Source organism: Crinia signifera, chromosome 2 (assembly GCF_055691185.1).
Source record: "Crinia signifera chromosome 2, ASM5569118v1, whole genome shotgun sequence".
Classification (NCBI taxonomy): Eukaryota; Metazoa; Chordata; class Amphibia; order Anura; family Myobatrachidae; genus Crinia; species Crinia signifera.
This window is the reverse complement of record NC_139218.1, coordinates 270900208-270917935: the sequence shown is the minus strand read 5'-3', so window position 1 is coordinate 270917935 and position 17728 is coordinate 270900208. Positions and strand designations below refer to the sequence as shown.

General features: G+C 44.7%; 1 protein-coding gene across 3 annotated transcripts in view; it reads right to left on the bottom strand.

Moving 5' to 3' along the window:
* The window catches only part of NALCN (sodium leak channel, non-selective), a 511286-nt gene that overhangs the window by 73527 nt on the left and 420031 nt on the right, over positions 1–17728 (bottom strand). For all 3 annotated transcript variants that reach the window (XM_083168621.1, XM_083168622.1, XM_083168623.1), the window contains 2 exons: positions 16628–16764; positions 2520–2661 (listed from right to left, as the gene is read on the bottom strand). In XM_083168621.1, the coding sequence (XP_083024747.1) occupies positions 2520–2661; positions 16628–16764 (279 nt within the window). The remainder of the gene's footprint in view (positions 1–2519; positions 2662–16627; positions 16765–17728) is intronic.

The window sequence follows — 17728 nt, the reverse complement described above, 5'->3', positions numbered from 1 at the left end:
CGGCAATCGCCGCAGGAGCTCATATTCGCCAGTCAGGGGCTCGCTGCCCCTGACTCGTTGAATACCGGAGCCCGCCGGCTCCGGAACGTGGCGAATGTGCAGCGAATCCAAAAAAGGATTCGCTGCACCTCGCAGGTATTCACATTGAATACCGCCCATGGTCTCAAATTGCAAGGGCTTAGCTTCACCGTCCTTGCCAGCTACACCTCGTCTATGTTCTAAATGGGACATACAGATGTGTCCACGTACATCTTGGCTATTTTTCTCAATTTGGCACAAAATGCAAAACACGGCTTAGCTGTTGTTCCAAATGTAGCAAGTAGCATTTGTATAAAGTAATAGATTAGAGAAGACAATTTTTAGAAAAATTAAAATTTCAGAGTCCAAGGTATTGCAAATGAAGCCATACATAGCACAATAAAACAAAGATGTATGTGGACATGTACTACAGCTACTCTACATGCGACCCTTTAGAACCAAAAATTAGGAATCCATGGACGGTGAGCCTTGCAATTTGATACAAATGCTCCACTAATCCGTTCCGACAGCCGTGACCCTGGCCTGTTTTCATTTTTCTCTACAGCATTTCGCCAGACGGGATTCAATGTCCGCTTGCCGACTGACAAAAAGGGGCAGTGTCCGTGTAAACGGCCCGTGGATTGTTTAGATTCAGCCGTGATCACGACTATTCATGGTCGTTATCAGCAAACAGGGCCCAGCAGCTTTTTAAAGTCGGGCCCATTCTGTCAATCTGCATCGTCAATGCTTTTGGGAAATAGCGGTGGGAATTAAATACCCCCCCTAAATGTTCAAAGATCCCTCGGCATTGCTTTCCCAATAATATTATCATGCAATGACTTTTGCCCAGGGTTGCCGACTTTATAATTCTCCTCTCCGGGAGAAGCCCGGAGAGGAGAGTTCCAGCAGCCGCTCAGGGGGCGGGGCTTAAATGTGACATCACGCGATTGTGTCATTTTAGCTCCGCCCCCTCCTCTGAGACCCGAGGATTTCGGCATTTTAATGCCACGATCCGGGGCGCAGGGGGGTCCCCCCTGAATCCGGGAGGGTTGCCCACCCTTCCAGGGGGGGGCGGGAGGGGGTCCCGATTTTCGGGAGACTCCCGGCCATTCCGGGAGAGTCGGCAACCCTGCTTTTGCCCCCTCCTGTTCTCTCCCTACAGTACCTTCCTGCATAGTGTTTTTTTATGCCCAGACCAACAATTAAGCCCCATTCAGATATCAATAGGTCAGTTCCTATTTCCGGTTTATATTATGTGACTTTTATGTAGCTTTTCTATAGCACTTTTGCTTCACCACTGTTCAGTTTTGCATTTGAAGCAAAAAAAATCTTGTGCTGTCACTGAAAAATACAATACATTCAAAATAACAAAATTACAGGAATGTCAATTTTATCCCTTTATATTCATTAACTTTCCAAGTCCATGCATGCAGTTTAAATGAAGAAAAGTATTAGGCTTTTTTTATTTGCAGTTTTCTAATTGCTTAGGTTATGAAGTTGATGTCTGCTTTTTGTGTGGTTTTATGAAAGCCTGAATTATTTGTAAACCTGAAATGAGTTCCCAGAATTCTCTGTACTGACATTTCTTTAACATCCTTCCCACACACTTTTTACTCCAACAAATTGCTCTATGTATGTGATGAGTAATCTGCTTCTGACACAACACATAATACATTTCCAGTTACACATTACAAGAACTATGAATGAATAAAGATTTTGAAAAGATGGCAACTATGGTAATCACCAGAGATTATGCATGGCTATAGAAAACGTTTCCATGATCAGTATGCATCTGTATTAAGGTACATAAAGCCACTTACTGTATGGCATGTTCTGCTTACATCAAAATAAGTTATTCTATTTTTTAGGGTCAAATAAATTATTACAGAAAAGCAACATGTGTCGTACTAAGAATAGAACTGTATATCAGCAAGTGAATTTCCACAAGGGGAGGAGAATATGACAGAAACAACTTCAAAAATGAACAGTGGCGTAAGTTCGTCCCAGGCGCCCGGAGGCAAGTTTTTTGTTGGTGTCCCCCATACTACCACTTTATTAAATATAATGCACACAGCTGGCTCTAAGCAATTTGTTGCCCTACACTCACTCACAGATATACCCCCCCCCCCCCCACAATCACATCACAGCCTACTATGTTAAAAAAATAAATAATCATGCCGGGCAGACAGCTTGCCGGCTCCTTGCTCTCTGCTGCCATACATAGCGGGACCCCGCCCCATGTATATTTAATGAGTGGGGACCCGGCCCAGTGCACATTGAATGAGCGGGTCCCAGCTCGTACATATCTAATGAGCGGGGACCCGCTCATTCAATATGCACTGCGTCTTGTCCCCGCTCATTAGATATGCACGGGCCTGGGATCCGCACACTGCTGCCTGGGTCGCCACTTGTGCATATCATACTAGTGTGTGTGTGTGTATATATATATATATATATATATATATACACACACACACACATTTCGTAATGTGTATTTTTACCTTTTGGTCAATGTACTTATTTTCTTCAATGCCTGATCGTTTAGAGTGGTCACAGGAAGAAGAAGAAGCTGATGGAAGCCGTCTCAGTAAGCAACTTGTGTCCTGCTGTTGCCGATCAATAAATTGCTTCATGAAACTTTCTCTAGAAAAAGAATTAAAAGCATATGAAAGCAATGTTAAATAGCTGCACACAAGCAGGAATGATAGAAGGTGCTTATAGTCTGACTGGTTGCCAAACTCAGTTCAGACTGATTGACAAAAACTAAATAACAAATTGTCATATTCCATTATTATGTAGATTTTTAAGTGTTTTATTACTTTATTTCTCAAAGCAGTCTGGAGTTGATTAAAACTTCTATGCCAACACTACGTGGGAGAGGTTAAATGTGTAACATTAGTGTGTGGGTGATGTGGAAAAATGATCCTGACTTGTGCAATAAATCATGTACAAAATAAGATAGAGTTTCTGGTCCTTAATCGACTCTTCTTAACAAAGATAACGGGGTATATTCAATACAGCTGGTGAGGGGATTTGTGCGGTCAGGATGGCTTGTTTCTGGCGAGGATCAAAGAACCAGCGAGGTGGAATACTAGTGAAGGGGGGTCAGTTGAATACTGATTGCGAGCTACGACGGCGAGCTATCGGGACTGCTTGCCATCATAGATCGCCTTAAGGACATTGAATATACCCCAATGATGTTACACTGCTTTTCACCTTTTGTAGTTATATCACAGTTATATCACATTCAGGGGCAGATGTACTAAGCCTTGAAGAGGATTCAAAAACTTAGTACATCTCACCCACAAACCCCTAACCCCCCCCTATCCTATGAATCGCAGGTTATGTAAATTTTAATAATCAGAAAACAATATATAATGTAAGATGACTATAATAGAAAATCTGAGACATGGCATTTTTCTAGTGATTTGATAGTAAAAATATGTCCAGAGTATATATATAAATAAAAGCATATTTTGTCCATGTTAACATAGAAAAGTTGTTTTTACAAAGACTCTACGTTCTTAGACCAGAGAATGGATCTTAGGAGCTGATGAGTGTACATTGAGTACTGCTGTCAGCGACAGTCACTGCAGATTGCATTACCGCCGGGTGCCGCTAGGTGCCGTCCTCCCCACTAGTTGTTCACTGCTTTGAGCAGTGAGAGCACAAAGTGAAAGCTGAGCTGATGGAGGGACAGCATGCAGCAGCTCAGGGGCAGGAGCAGCCATCAAATGATGGCTGGGTTTCCGCCATCAAATCGTTAGATGCGATGGTCACTGACCATCGCATCAAATTAATTTGATAGAAAAAAATTAATATGATTGGTGCATGCACAAAAAAAATCCCTTTTTTTGCACATGTGCAACCATCTTCAGCCCAACCACGCATGTGCAGAAGCACTGCAACATCAGAATGCTGCCATCGAATGATAAAAACACTACCATTAAATTAAAAACATTGATGGTAGTCAACCATCGCAACTCGATGTCCATCCCTAACAGGCAGCGTGGGGGAGTGGAGATTTGGTTCATGAATTGATCAATGCATTTAAGCCTGCAGCCCCCTTCACGGAACCCCACCTTTCTGCAGGTCCTAACACTATCGCTGAAAATGGGTACAATACACATAGCTATCACATCAATGTTTGATTCCAGGCATGCTATCTGGTCTGAAGCTCACAGCACACTTTGCTTTTATAGGTGAGCAGCTACCAACACACCTGTCACTAATCATCTAGGGAAATGGTTAACATAAGCTATGGAATCTTAGTTAAAGCAGGGTGCATGAGAGAATGTGACCACAATAAGACTAATTTAAAAAATTAATCTATTGCATGTCAATTCATGAACCAAATCTCCACTATTTATTATCAGTTAATTTAGTGTGTGCAGAGCCCCTACAATGTCAGTATATATATATACATACAGGGCTATTTTTGTGCTGGAACGCCCCGAAACGCCGTTCCTGAAGCTCTTTTGCAAAATGACGTCATCAGGAACGGCGTTCCGGGACCTCCGCAGCCTGCCCCACTGATGTGCCGCTGTGTGTCCGGCCACCCGCCTGTCAGCTGCCCCTGCCCCTGGTATCCTCTGCACACAGTGAGACAGACGCTAGAAGTCATAGTTCACCTCTAGCGTCTGACAGGAAGCACAGCTCTGCGACTTCCTGGTAACGCTGCAGAGCTGTGCTTCCTGTCAGACGCTGGAAGTGAAAAATGACTTCTAGCGTCTGTCTCACTGTGTGCAGGGTAAGGCAGGGGCAGCAGCAGCAACTGATGGGCGGGTGGCCGGGCACATATTAATCCCTTGGCAACGAGCTAAAACCCCTGGCAACGGAAATTAACCCCCCTTGGCAACGAGCATTAACCCCTGGCAAAAATGATTAACCCCTTGGCAACATCCAATAAGCCCTGGCAACGCATATTAACCCCTTGGCAATGAGCAAGAACCCCTGGCAATGGACATTAAACCCCCCCCCCCCCTTGGCAATGAGCAAGAACCCCTGGCAATGGACATTAACCCCCCCCCCTTGGCAACGAGCAAGAACCCCTGGCAACGGACATTAACCCCCTTTGGCACTGAGCATTAACCCCTGGCAACAAATATAAACCCCTTGGCAACAACCAATAACCCCTGGCAATGCATATTAACCCCTTGGCAATGAGCAAGAACCCCTGGCAATGGACATTAACTCCCCCCCTCCATGGCAACGAGCAAGAACCCCTGGCAACGGACATTAACCCCCCCCTTGGCAACGAGCAAGAACCCCTGGCAATGCATATTAACCCCTTGGCAATGAGCAAGAACCCCTGGCAATGGACATTAACCCCCCCCCACCCTGGCTACGAGCAAGAACCCCAGGCAACGGACATTAACCCCCCACTTGGCAACAAGCAAGAACCCCTGGCAATGCATATTAACCCCTTGGTAACGGACATTAACAACCCTTGACAACCGACATTAACCACCTTGGAAATGGAAATTAACCGCCTTGGCAACAAGCAGGTAATTTATAATTTATTAGAAGCCTTGCTGTGGGGGGCAACGTGGTGTGGCATAGTCAGTGTGTATCGATTTTTGTGTGACATCCCATTTTTTGGGACGGTCCTGCGGGAATTAGACACATGCATGTGCATGCGTCTAATCAGGCAGGCAGGGGGGCTGAAGGCATGGCCAGCAGTTCACACAGCAATGGCCATGCCCTCACAGCGACAAAACTGCGCCCCAAAAAATTTGACGGCACGCACATATACAGTGTTCCTTTCTCCACTGCAAAAGTTGGGAGGTATGTATTAGGTGTGAGGGGCATTGCAATGTGTGGCATAATGTATCAGGGGCATTACAGTGTGCAGCATAGTATCATAGGCATTGTGGTGTGCTGCATCATGTTTCAGAGAAATGGCGGTGTGTGGCATAATGTGTCGGGCATTACAGTGTGCAGCATATTGTGCAGGGGCATTATGGTGTGCGGTATAGTATCAGGGGCATTGGTCAAATTTTAGTAGCTCTGAGTGTTTGTACATAAGGAATTCTTTGCTGCTGGCAATAGTGGGAGAAGAGGCTGGATGTGCTGCTGAATCTAACCGAACACCCCCCTGCAGCCTACCTAACCTCCCTTCCCTCTGACAGACGAACGAACCCTCTCCTCTCACAGCCACAACAATTGATGCCCCACCCCTTTAGTAGCTCCACCCACATCACCACCCACATCTGCCCCGCCCACAGTTCCTGAACCTATTTTCCTACAAAAATAGCACTGTATACACAAACACACATTACGCAGCTGTATTACTGGACTGAAATTATGCCCCAGTATTATCATTGGACTGGAATTATGCACCAGTAGTATCACTGGACTGGAATTATACATTAGTATTATCATTGGACTGGAATTATGCACCACTAGTATCAATGGACTGGAATTATGCACTAGTAGTATCACTGGACAGGAATTATACATTAGTATTATCATTGAACTGGAATTATGCACCAGTAGTATCACTGGACTGGAATTATACATTAGTATTATCATTGAACTGGAATGATGCACCAGTAGTATCACTGGACTGGAATTATGCACCAGTAGTATAAGTGGAGTGAAATTATGCACCAGTAGTATACAGTAACTGGACTGGCATTATGCACCAGTAGTATAACTGGACTGGAATTATGCACCAGTAGTATCACTAGACTGGAATTATGCACTAGTAGTATCACTGGACTGGAATTATGCACCAGTTGTATAACTGGACTGTAATTATACACCAGTATCACTGGACTGGAATTATGCACCAGTAGTATAACTGAGTGTAATTATGCACCAGTAGTATAACAGGACTGTCATTATGCACCAGTTGTATAACTGGACTGTAATTATACACCAGTATCACTGGACTGGAATTATGCAGAAGTATCACTGGACTTGACTTTAACGGCAGAACCAATGGACTTTAACGGCAGTACCATTGGACTTTAATGGCAGTATCACTAGACTTCAATGGCAGTTTTACTGGATTTTTTTTTTTAATTTATACTTTATTTTACTTTTTTTTTTTCACATCTTACATTTAAAAATCAGGAAACAGGAAGTTATTATTAATACAAACATTGTATCAGATACATTCCGGTAATCGACATATAGAGTTATTTTATACATACATTTATCAACACAAACTTTTCAACCCTGTTTGCTCAAGTATCTTGGCCTACCAGTGTGTTCTTTTACTTTTTTCCTCCTTTTTCGCCTACCCCGCTCCAGCAATCGTTTCATTTACACTATACCCTATCACGTGTCTATATTTGTGTGTCTGTCTTCGTGCTATTTTTCCTGGTGATTTTACTTCTTAATAGTTCCTCTTTACAAACTTTCGTATGTAATGTATTTATGTTACCAGTGTACAGTTCCCACTCGTGTTCTTATACTTATTTCTTACCCCCCTTCTATTAAACCCTGTTACTATTATAATTCAACTCTAGATTATTAAAATTAAATAATATATATACCTTATATCTTTTCCCACCTTGTGTCTTTTTCTTTTTTGTGTGTATTAATTCTTATTCCTTCTTCTGTGTCATACGGGCCTCTTTCATGACCCTGGTATTATATTTATTTCTGTCTCTATCAGTGATATCCTATAGAGCTATGTCACTCTTTCCTATTATGTATACGTATACTATATCTCTCTATTTCCCCTCTTATCTCCTATTACTCAAGATACTGGAGCTAGGTTTGCGGGTTTCCTTCAAATAGCTTTACCTTACTTTCCTTAATCCAAAGGGCCATTTAACAATATTAAAATTTGTGTTCGCCCTAGTCAGTCAATTAACGGTAATGTATCCCATTTGATCTATTATTCCCTCCTGTCTCCCCCCCTTTCCCCCCCCCCCGCCCCTTACCCCACCCCTGTTAGGTTACCTACTCCTCCACTTGTTTTTTTTTTTTTAGATATGTCCCTGGTCTTCTACTACGTTTCCCACCTGTCCCATATTTGATGGAATTTTTTATCTGCCCCTCTTGCTGAGTAAACGTATTTCTCATGTTTTATAGTAGTCTTCACTAGATTTTTCCATGCCCCCACCTCAGGACCTTCCTTTGCTAACCATTTTTGGGCGATGCATACCTTTGCCAATGTGCATGCATTGATCACGAACTGTTTCATGTTCTTTCCTAAGGATGGATTAAATCCTGCAGACAGGATGCATGTTACTGGGGTACATATAGCTCTGTGAATGCCTTTTGAGGCCAAAACATTTATTACCTCTATCCAAAAAGGTTGTACCTTAGGGCAGGCCCAAAGGAGATGCCAAAAGGTACCTTCGTTGTTATGGCACTTGGGGCACAGAGTATCTCCCCGGCCTCCATATTTATACAAGCGTACCGGCGTTAGATATACCCTATGTATTATGTAGAGTTGTATCTGATGGTATTTAAGTTGGTTCGTTGCACTCCCTATCTCTCTCAATGCGCGTTTCCATTCTCCCTCCGTTATACTACCCACGTCGTTTTCCCATTGTGATTTGAGATTTATCAGTTTGTCTTTATGTGACTCTTGGTTCAATATTCTATAAAAGTAATTAACTTCATGTCTTCCTGGACACTTCTTCAATAGTTCTTTCGTCAAGGAGTCCTTTAAATTAGGTGTTCTATTAGCGAATTGTCTATTGCATGCATGTCGTAATTGGAGGTATCTAAACATAAATTTATTTGGGAGGTCTAATTCCGTTTTGAGGGTTTGGAATGTTTTAAATATCCCCCCTTCATATAATTGCCCTATTTTCGTAAGTCCTTTCCCCCTCCATACCTTCCTAACCTGAATTTGTCTCAACTCTTCAAAACAGCGGGCATTCTGTAACGGGGTGTCCGGGTCTATTCCCTGACTCCCCAATTTCCTCTCCATTTGTTTCCATATTATCATACCTTGCTTTATTATTGGGGGCCAATTTTGTCGCAGCTGGCCACCAAGTAGCACCCCAAGTGGGCTGCTACCTGGATCAAGTTGATCTATTAGTTCTCGGATGGTCTTGTTTTCATCTCCATCCTGAGTCCAAATTCTCAGCTGCGTCAATTGGGCAGCCAAATAATAACTTCGAAAGTCTGGCAAGGCCAGTCCGCCCTCCTCCTTCCTCCTGGTCAGGGTTACCAATTTTATCCTTACTCTCTTATTACCCCATATTAGGGATGAAATCAGGCTTTCTATGGTCCTAAAAGTTTTCACTGGTATGTAAACTGGTGAATTTTGTAAGACATACAATATTTTTGGGAGGATCGTCATCTTTACTAAATTAACTTTCCCAGTCATAGAAATTGGGAGTTTACCCCACGAGCGGATTTTGGATTTAATATATTCTATCTGGGGAAAAAGGTTGAGCAGTTCAAATTTATTACTATCTATTGACACCCTTATCCCCAGGTATACAAATACTTTGACCCATCTCAGGGGCGATTGGTTTGCTCCATCTGGTATATCTGGTCCGCTAAGGGGAAGGATACAGGATTTACTCCAATTTATTTTGAGACCTGAATGGCCACCAAATCCCTCCATTATCGTCATTATTTCTGGAATTGCCGTGGGGTAGTTCCTAACAAATAATAAAACATCGTCGGCATACAGAGAGATGCGGTCTTCACATTTCCCTATTGACAATCCCTGTATTTTAGAGCTATCTCTAATCATGCATGCCAGTGGTTCCATGGCGATGGCAAACAGTCCAGGGGATAATGGACACCCCTGGCGTGTGCCTCTTTCTACTCTAAAGCTGGGTGATATGTAGTTATTAATAGATATCCTTACTTCCGGGGCACTATACAATATCTTTACCCAACCGATAAATTTAGGGCCAATACCTGCCCATTCCAGTACTGACCAAAGATATTCCCACTCTATGGAGTCAAAAGCTTTTGCTGCGTCCAGCGATATTACTGCAGCTTCCTCTCTATTCTCCTGTCCATACTGGAGGTGTAGGTGAAGTTTCCGTAGGTTAGAAGATGTTGATCTACCCGGGATAAACCCGGTCTGGTCACTGTGAACCATTTCTCCTATGACTTGATTTAGTCTTGTGGCCAGTATTTTCCCCAGTATTTTAGTATCGTTGGTCAGTAGTGAAATGGGCCTGTATGACTCGACTAATCTAGGGTCCTTATCTTTTTTAGCTATGTTTATAATTAAAGCCTCTGACATGGATTTCGGGAGGGATTTAGTCCTGTATAGGTCATTGAGTAAAGCCAGAAATTTTTTGTAGAAAAAATCGCTATGTTTTTTATATATCTCGTGGGGGATCCCGTCGAGACCAGGTGCTTTCCCCCCCGGGATAGCCCCTATAGCTTCCTTAATTTCTGATAGGGACAGGGGTTCATCTAGTTTATTTCTAGCCTCAGGGGATAAAATCGGGCGTCTAATTCCCTCCAGGTATTTGCGGTTCTCTTCTGGGGAGTATACCTGATGGGAAGAATATAATTGCTGGTAGAATTGTACAAATTTTTCTGCTATATCGGGGGTCTGGTATAAACTTTCCCCCGTTTCGTCTATTATTTCTGCTATGGTCATTTTTGCTTTATCAGCTTTAGTGAGGGCTGCTAGGAAACTTCCCGGCCTATCCCCTTCCTTGTATCTGACGTGACTTGCAAATAAATCTTTATACATTACTTTTTCTTCTAAACATTCACACCATGATTTTTGTGCCTCCAGCCAAGCATTCTTACTTCCCTCTAAATCGTCCCGTATATAGTCCTGTTCTAGCTTATGACTATTTTCTTCTAGTCTTTTTTCCTCCTTCTTAGCTGCTGTTTTTAAGCTAGCAACCTCTCTAATTAGATCCCCTCTTACTGTTGCCTTAAAGGCATCCCATACAACACCCACTGCAGCTGACCCTTCGTTGTTTACTTGGAATTCAGACCATGCAGCTTCAAGTTTTTCCCCTGTTTCCAATCTGGTAAGCCAGAATGAGTTGAATTTCCAATACGAATAGCCCTTTTTTTCATTCAGGTCTATTTTCAGCAGCAGTGGGGCGTGGTCTGAGATACCTCTAGTGAGATATTTTATCTCTTGAATTCGTGGCGACCAATCCTCCGTCACCAATGCTAGGTCTATTCTGGAAAAAGACCCATATGTGCTAGAGTAGCAAGAGAATTGTTGTTCTTTATTATGTCTTTCTCTCCATATATCCCTAAGGCCCATATCGTGAATCATCTCCGAGAAACCTTTTACTTGAGTTGTTCCCCTCAATTTAGCTGAACTTCTCCTATCCAAGAGTGGGTCCAATATATTATTAAAATCCCCCAAAACCATGGTTGGTAAGTTAGGAAAGGTCGCCATGAATTCTGCAGCTTTTTTCAATATTTCGTAGGAAAATGGCGGTGGTATATATATTGCCATTAGCAGGAATACCAGGGGGCCCACCCTACATTTAATAAACACGTATCTTCCCCATTGGTCTGTTTGCACCTTTTCTGCCCGAAATGGGAAACCCTTTCTTATCAGGACTGACACTCCTCTGGATGCTGAGGTGTGTGTTGAATGATATGACCATCCAATCCATGCTTTCTGTATTGAGAGTAGTCTATCTTCAGCCAAGTGTGTTTCTTGTAGGCAGATTATATCTGCTGAGTACTGTTTAATTTGCCTCATGACTAGGGAGCGTTTAAATTTATTATTTATTCCTCTCACATTCCATGTGAGGATATGATAGTTTATAGACATCTTAATTCTTGGCTATGTACCATTTCCTTCTCTTTCTCCACCAATCACTCACATGATATTGACATAGTAAATTCAGTGCATTTTTCAGTAACCTAACGTTTCTCTCCTCCCCCCACCCTGCATGCCCGCCCCTCCCTGTGACATGCCTTCCCCCTTGTATCCCCCCCACCCTCCCTCCCTTCCCCCTTCCCCCTAAAAAAACAACAAAAGAAATGAGAGCCAGGAGAAAAACGAGGGGGAGCCCCAGATGGTAATGGGGCAGTGGCAACCCGATCCCATTTACGGTTGCTCCTTCCCCTCTTCCCCTCCCTCTCTCCCCTTTTGTAGGGGCAAACGATATAATGGCTACGAGCCGGAGGTTCCCTTCTGCCCCTCCAGATGGCTTTACATTTATTATTCAAGTTACTAATATCTCCTTCATACCGCAGATAAGATAAAAAAAAAAAAAAGAAAAAAAAAAAACAAAAAAAAAAACACAATTTCAATTCGGCAGTTTGTGGCATCCTTCCTCCTCTCTATATATTGCCACTGTAGTATAACTGGTATATTTCTCATATCCCTTTCTCTTTCCCCCTTTCTTCTTTCTCCCTTTTTTTTTTTTTTTCCCCTTTCCACTACAGCAGTCCATATTTATCTCCAGCCAGTAACTTAATTAATATTCATTGGGATTTGTTTGCCGCAAAGTTCCTGTCCAACCATTCTGTTGCTTCTCCTGGCGATGGAAAGAATTTAGCCTTCCCTTCATGTATGATGCGAAGTTTCGATGGGAAAAGGATAGCGTACTGTAGATCCAGCTCTCTTAGTCTCTTTTTAATATGGAAGTACTGGGCTCTTTCTTTTTGGACCTCACCCGCATAATCTGGGAATACCATTATTTTCATGTTGTTACAGAGCAGTGGGCCTTTTGCCCTAGACAATTTCAAGATAGCTTCCCGATCCACAAAATGTAGTATTTTTGCTATAATTGTGCGGGGAGGTGTACCGGGGGGGGGGGGGGGGGTGGTCTCGCTGGTACACGATGGGCTCTTTCAATTGCGAATAAGTTGGAAAGATTTTCCTGCCCAAGTGTAACCGTCAGCCATTTTTGCAGAAACAGTTCTGGACTCTCTCCCTCCACCCTTTCTGGGAAGCCCACAAATCTTAAGTTGTTCCTGCGCAGACGTCCCTCCATATCTGTCATTTTGTAAGTAATTGCTTTTATTTGGGACCCCATTTCTTCCACTTTTTTTTCTAAGGGGCTGACTTTGTCCTCCAGTAGTGAGGTACGACCTTCAACTTCCTTGACCCTTTCCTTTGCTCTCTGAACCGACTGTCTTATTAGGTCTAGGTCATCTTGGACTTTCCCAATTTTCTCAGTCAGCCTCCCCTCGCTTGCAGCTACAGCGTCCAGTACTTTTTGTATAGATACATTTAATTGACTGGCTGTTTCCTCCTCTGGAGGCGAAGCAGGTGGTATTTTCTCCCTTCCGGGGCTAGATGTTGGTGTATCTAGTGGTCTGGCAAACTTAGCCAGGCGATTAGCTGCCGTTGCGTTCTGGGTTTTCCCCATTGTTACAGTGGCGGAGGTTGGTTTAACCCTAGGTCACACGTCTCAGGGCCCTCAATTTATAAGAACAGTTCACTTAGACAGAGAAGTTCTAAGGTGTACTCCTCCTCCCTTGTCTAAATGGATTTTCACTTTCTGGAGTTCCTTGCGTAAGGGGGGGGGGGGGATATCCCACACCGTGGGTTACTCACTGTTTACCAGCCAGGCTTTCTCCTTCAAGGACCTCCGTTATTTGGGGTAGATTCCTCCGTTTATGGCTGTATCCCAGCTCCTCCGAGTCTTCCTTTGCTCAGGTACCCGTTGCTTGTAAGTATCGCTTTATGCGATGGATGCGTGTCTGGATACTGCTCCAGCCCTCTCACTGCTGGGCAGTCCCCCTCAGCCAACGGGCTCCCCGTTCCTCCTCGCCTGCACTCTTGCTGATGTCTCCCCCTCTGCCACAGGGGTCGAGTGCCACTTATCAGGGGGGTGGGAAATGTCTCTGCTCTGCTGCTCCCCTTTTCTCCGTGCCTATCGATAATACGTCAGGCAGGAGACTGCAGGTGTTCCGGCGTGCTCTCTCCCCTCCTTGCACACACGGATGATCCAAGTCTGGGTTACACTGCTGGGCAGCCCCCACCAGCCTGCCGGCTCCCCCTTGCTTCTCGCCTGTTCTTCCGCTGCTGCTTCCCCTCTGCCACAGGGGAAGAGTGTTTCTCTGTGCCTGTCTGACTCGCGTCAGGCGGAAGGCGGAAGGCAGCGGGTGTCTCGGCGTGCTCTCTCCCCGCCTCCCCCTTCCTCGTCACTCCAACTGCGCCGCTGGTCTCTGCAGACTCACGCACCGTCTCTGGTGCTTCCGTCCCTTCTCTCCCGGCCAGGCGCTCTCCACCTCGATTCCTCCGCCGCCAGACACAGGAGGATAGATGCCGCACTGCTCCAGACTTCAGGTCAGGTCATCAGGAGTAAGTTTTGAAATTGCTGCGGTATTTAGGTAAAGGTTACCATCCGGAGGGAGCAGGGAGAACGCTGACCTGCGTCCTACTCCATGCTCGTCTTAGCCACGCCCCCAGTTTTACTGGATTTTAATGGCAGAACCAATGGACTTTAACGGCAGTACCACTGGACTGGATTTATGCAACAATATCACTGGACTGGACTTATGAAGCAGTACCAATAGACATATCGGCAGTACCAATAGACTTTAACAGACTTTAACAGTACCAATAGACATATCGGCAGTACCAATAGACTTTAACATTGGACTTTGATGGCAGTACCACTTATGCCGCAGCACTATCACTCATACTTCCCAACTTTTGAAGTTGGGAGGTCGGCACGCTCGCGCGGCATATCCGGCCACGCCCCCGTTTTCGCCGCTCGTCGTTGGGCAGATGTATGAAGGGTCGTTATGGGGGAGAAGGGGTATCAGCGCACGTTATGTGCACTGATACCGCTTCTCCCCCATGTATGAAGGAGGTGAGATGTGCCCCTGTCCATATCGGCGCTGCTATCAAAATGATAGCAGGCCGAATGTATGAACGGTCAGCATCGCTGACCGTTCCGCACGAAGCCTGCTTTGGCTTCGCCAGCATCAGGCTGGCGAAGCCCTATCTAAACAGCAGGGACAGCACTGTCCCTGCTGTTAGGTCTGGGCTGCGCTGGGGATCTCGCGTGAACAGCGAGATCCCGCGCATGCCCAGTGCGGCCGGCCGGGGGACAGGAGATAGCGCATCAGTATTAACTGATGCGCTATCTCCAGAAAGGGACATCGCCGAAGGGGGGAGTTAACGCTCCCCCGCTTCGGCAGACAAGATGTTAATACATCTTGTCGATGTCCCTTCCTGCTTCGCCTCGCTATTGAGGCGAAGCAGGAAGTATCATAGCGGCGCGATAAGCGCTGCTATGATACATCTGCCCCATTATCGTGGTTTATATCTCCCAACCGTCTCGGGAAGCCGGGACTGCGGTAAGCAGTACCGGGACGACGGGACATCGGCCATAAATCGTGAATGTCCCGCCGAATCCGGGACGGTTGGGAGGTATGCTATCACTGGACTGGACTATACAGCACTATCACTGGACTGGACTATACAGCACTACCACTGAACTGGACTATACAGCAGTATCACTAGACTAGACTATACAGCAGTATCACTGGACTTGTCTATACAGCAGTATCACTGGACTTGTCTATACAGCACTTTCACTGGACTGGACTATACAGCAGTATCACTGGACTGGACTATACAGCAGTATCACTAGACTAGACTATACAGCAGTATCACTGGACTTGTCTATACAACACTTTCACTGGACTGGACTATACAGCAGTATCACTGGACTGGACTATACAGCAGTATCACTGGACTGGACTATACAGCAGTATCGCTGGACTTAACTATACAGCAGTATCCCTGGACTTGTCTATACAGCACTTTCACTGGACTGGACTATACAGCACTTTCACTGGACTGGACTATACAGCAGTATCATTGGACTGAACTATACAGCAGTATCCCTGGACTGGACTGTACAGCACTTTCACTGGTCTGGATGGCGGGAAGGCAGGTGGCCAAGACGCACTGCCTCTTCACTCTCTGTGTCTGGAGTGAAGATGGCTTCTGGCCGCTCGCCCCATTAAAGGGTCTGGATCTCGTGAGATCCGATGGTGGTATCTCGCAAGGTTCGGAGACCCGCATCTAGGCGGGAATTCCTGAACAGGCTCGGAAAGCGGTTCAGATTGGGGGGTGCCCGAATTCCACCAATCGGAACTCATACATCCCTACTTCTAAGTGCCTAACCCTATCCATAGCCTTACCCTAAGTTCCCCCACTAGTGCCTAAACCTAACCCCCCCCCTTTGCCGGACGCATGCTCATGCTGCCTGCATACTGACCATTTTGCATCCCGGCAGTCAGGAGTTTGGCACTGGCGTCATAAATGATTTTGGGATTCTGGCACTGGTCTCCAGGCGGTAGTTGGGATGCTGGCGTAGGTATATTTAACAGCAGCATCCTGACAACCCCCCGCTTATAAATCCTGTGTTTGCCCCTGCACGTAATCCACCATGGTAATGAGCATTTAACCCCCTCTGGCATTGAGCATGTAATCCCTCATGGCAACAAGTATGAAACCCGTAGCAAGGAGCATGTATTCTCCTGGCAACAAGCATGCTGGTAAGCAGCACTATGTGGTATAATGTGTAATGGACATTTTGGCGTGTGGTATACTGTATGGGGGGGGGATTTGCAGATTTTTTCCAGTTCACACTGGGAGCCAAATAGGCTAGAAAATTCCCTGGTATGCAGTTTCGTGTGTTGCAGGCTGGGTGGTAATTACATGAAATATCCACAGTGGGAAAGGCAAAAGAAAAAAACACTAAATTACCTTATTTTAGGAACTGTGAAATCCGAAGGAAGTTTGGAGATTTTCACCATCTGAGGCCTGTTGGGGAATTTTTCGAAAATGCGGAGGCGTAATGGTAATTTCTCTTTGGTGTCAGCATTTGCTTCACTTTGCTTCAACTGAACAAAAAAGCATGTAGAGAAAACATATTGAAGCACTGATTGCAAGAAACAGAAGATGGCAGCAAAGTAACACTGCTTCAGTCACTGAAGAAAAGACATGGTTATTCTGTACATCATCATGTTATACAGTATGTTCCCACTACTAGTGCATGTATATAAGGCCATTTCTGGGAATATTCTTTACATCTAATTGGTATAACAGCAACTTGCTGCTTGCGTATAGTATTGTCTGTGTTGCTTATTCAAAAACATCGGAGCTCTCATAAGCATTAAAATGACTGAAAGATGAACATTTTGAAAAGAATGTAGAATTGCATGAGCAGGTGCATCAAATATCGCCCCAATAACAGACAAAGGGGGAGATTTTCTAATATGGGAGTTCTATTTCACATGGGATGTTGCCATGGCTAACCAATCAGAATCTACATCTTATTTATTTAGCACATTCTAGAAGATAATAGATAGTATCTGATTGGTTGCCCATAGCAACTCATGTCAACCTTTTTCCTGTCAACTTTTACCATGTCGACCTTTTGTCTATGTTGACCTAATGCATGTCGACTTTATGACCACATCCCACTGCAGGCCAGTTTTGCTCCACTGCCCCTGCAGGGGCTAAGATATAATGCTTGGAATATACTGTTTGTCAGGGTATGGGTCACTAGGTCGACCCATATAGGTCGACATGGCTTAGGTTGACACATAAAATAGGTCGACATTGCTAATGTTGACATGGTTGGAAGGTCGATACAAGCATTAGGTCGACAATAGCAAGGTTGACAGTGAAAATGTTGACATGTCGACATACGTTTTTGCCACACTTCGGGCTCGGTGGCTCGCTGCTGCTCGCCACACTATATAAAATCAATTTGGACAATAAAAAAGGCCTGTAGTTGAATAGCACGATAATGACCATCTGTTAAAAATCGAGATATCAGGCCATTTCTATTGTCTGAAAAAG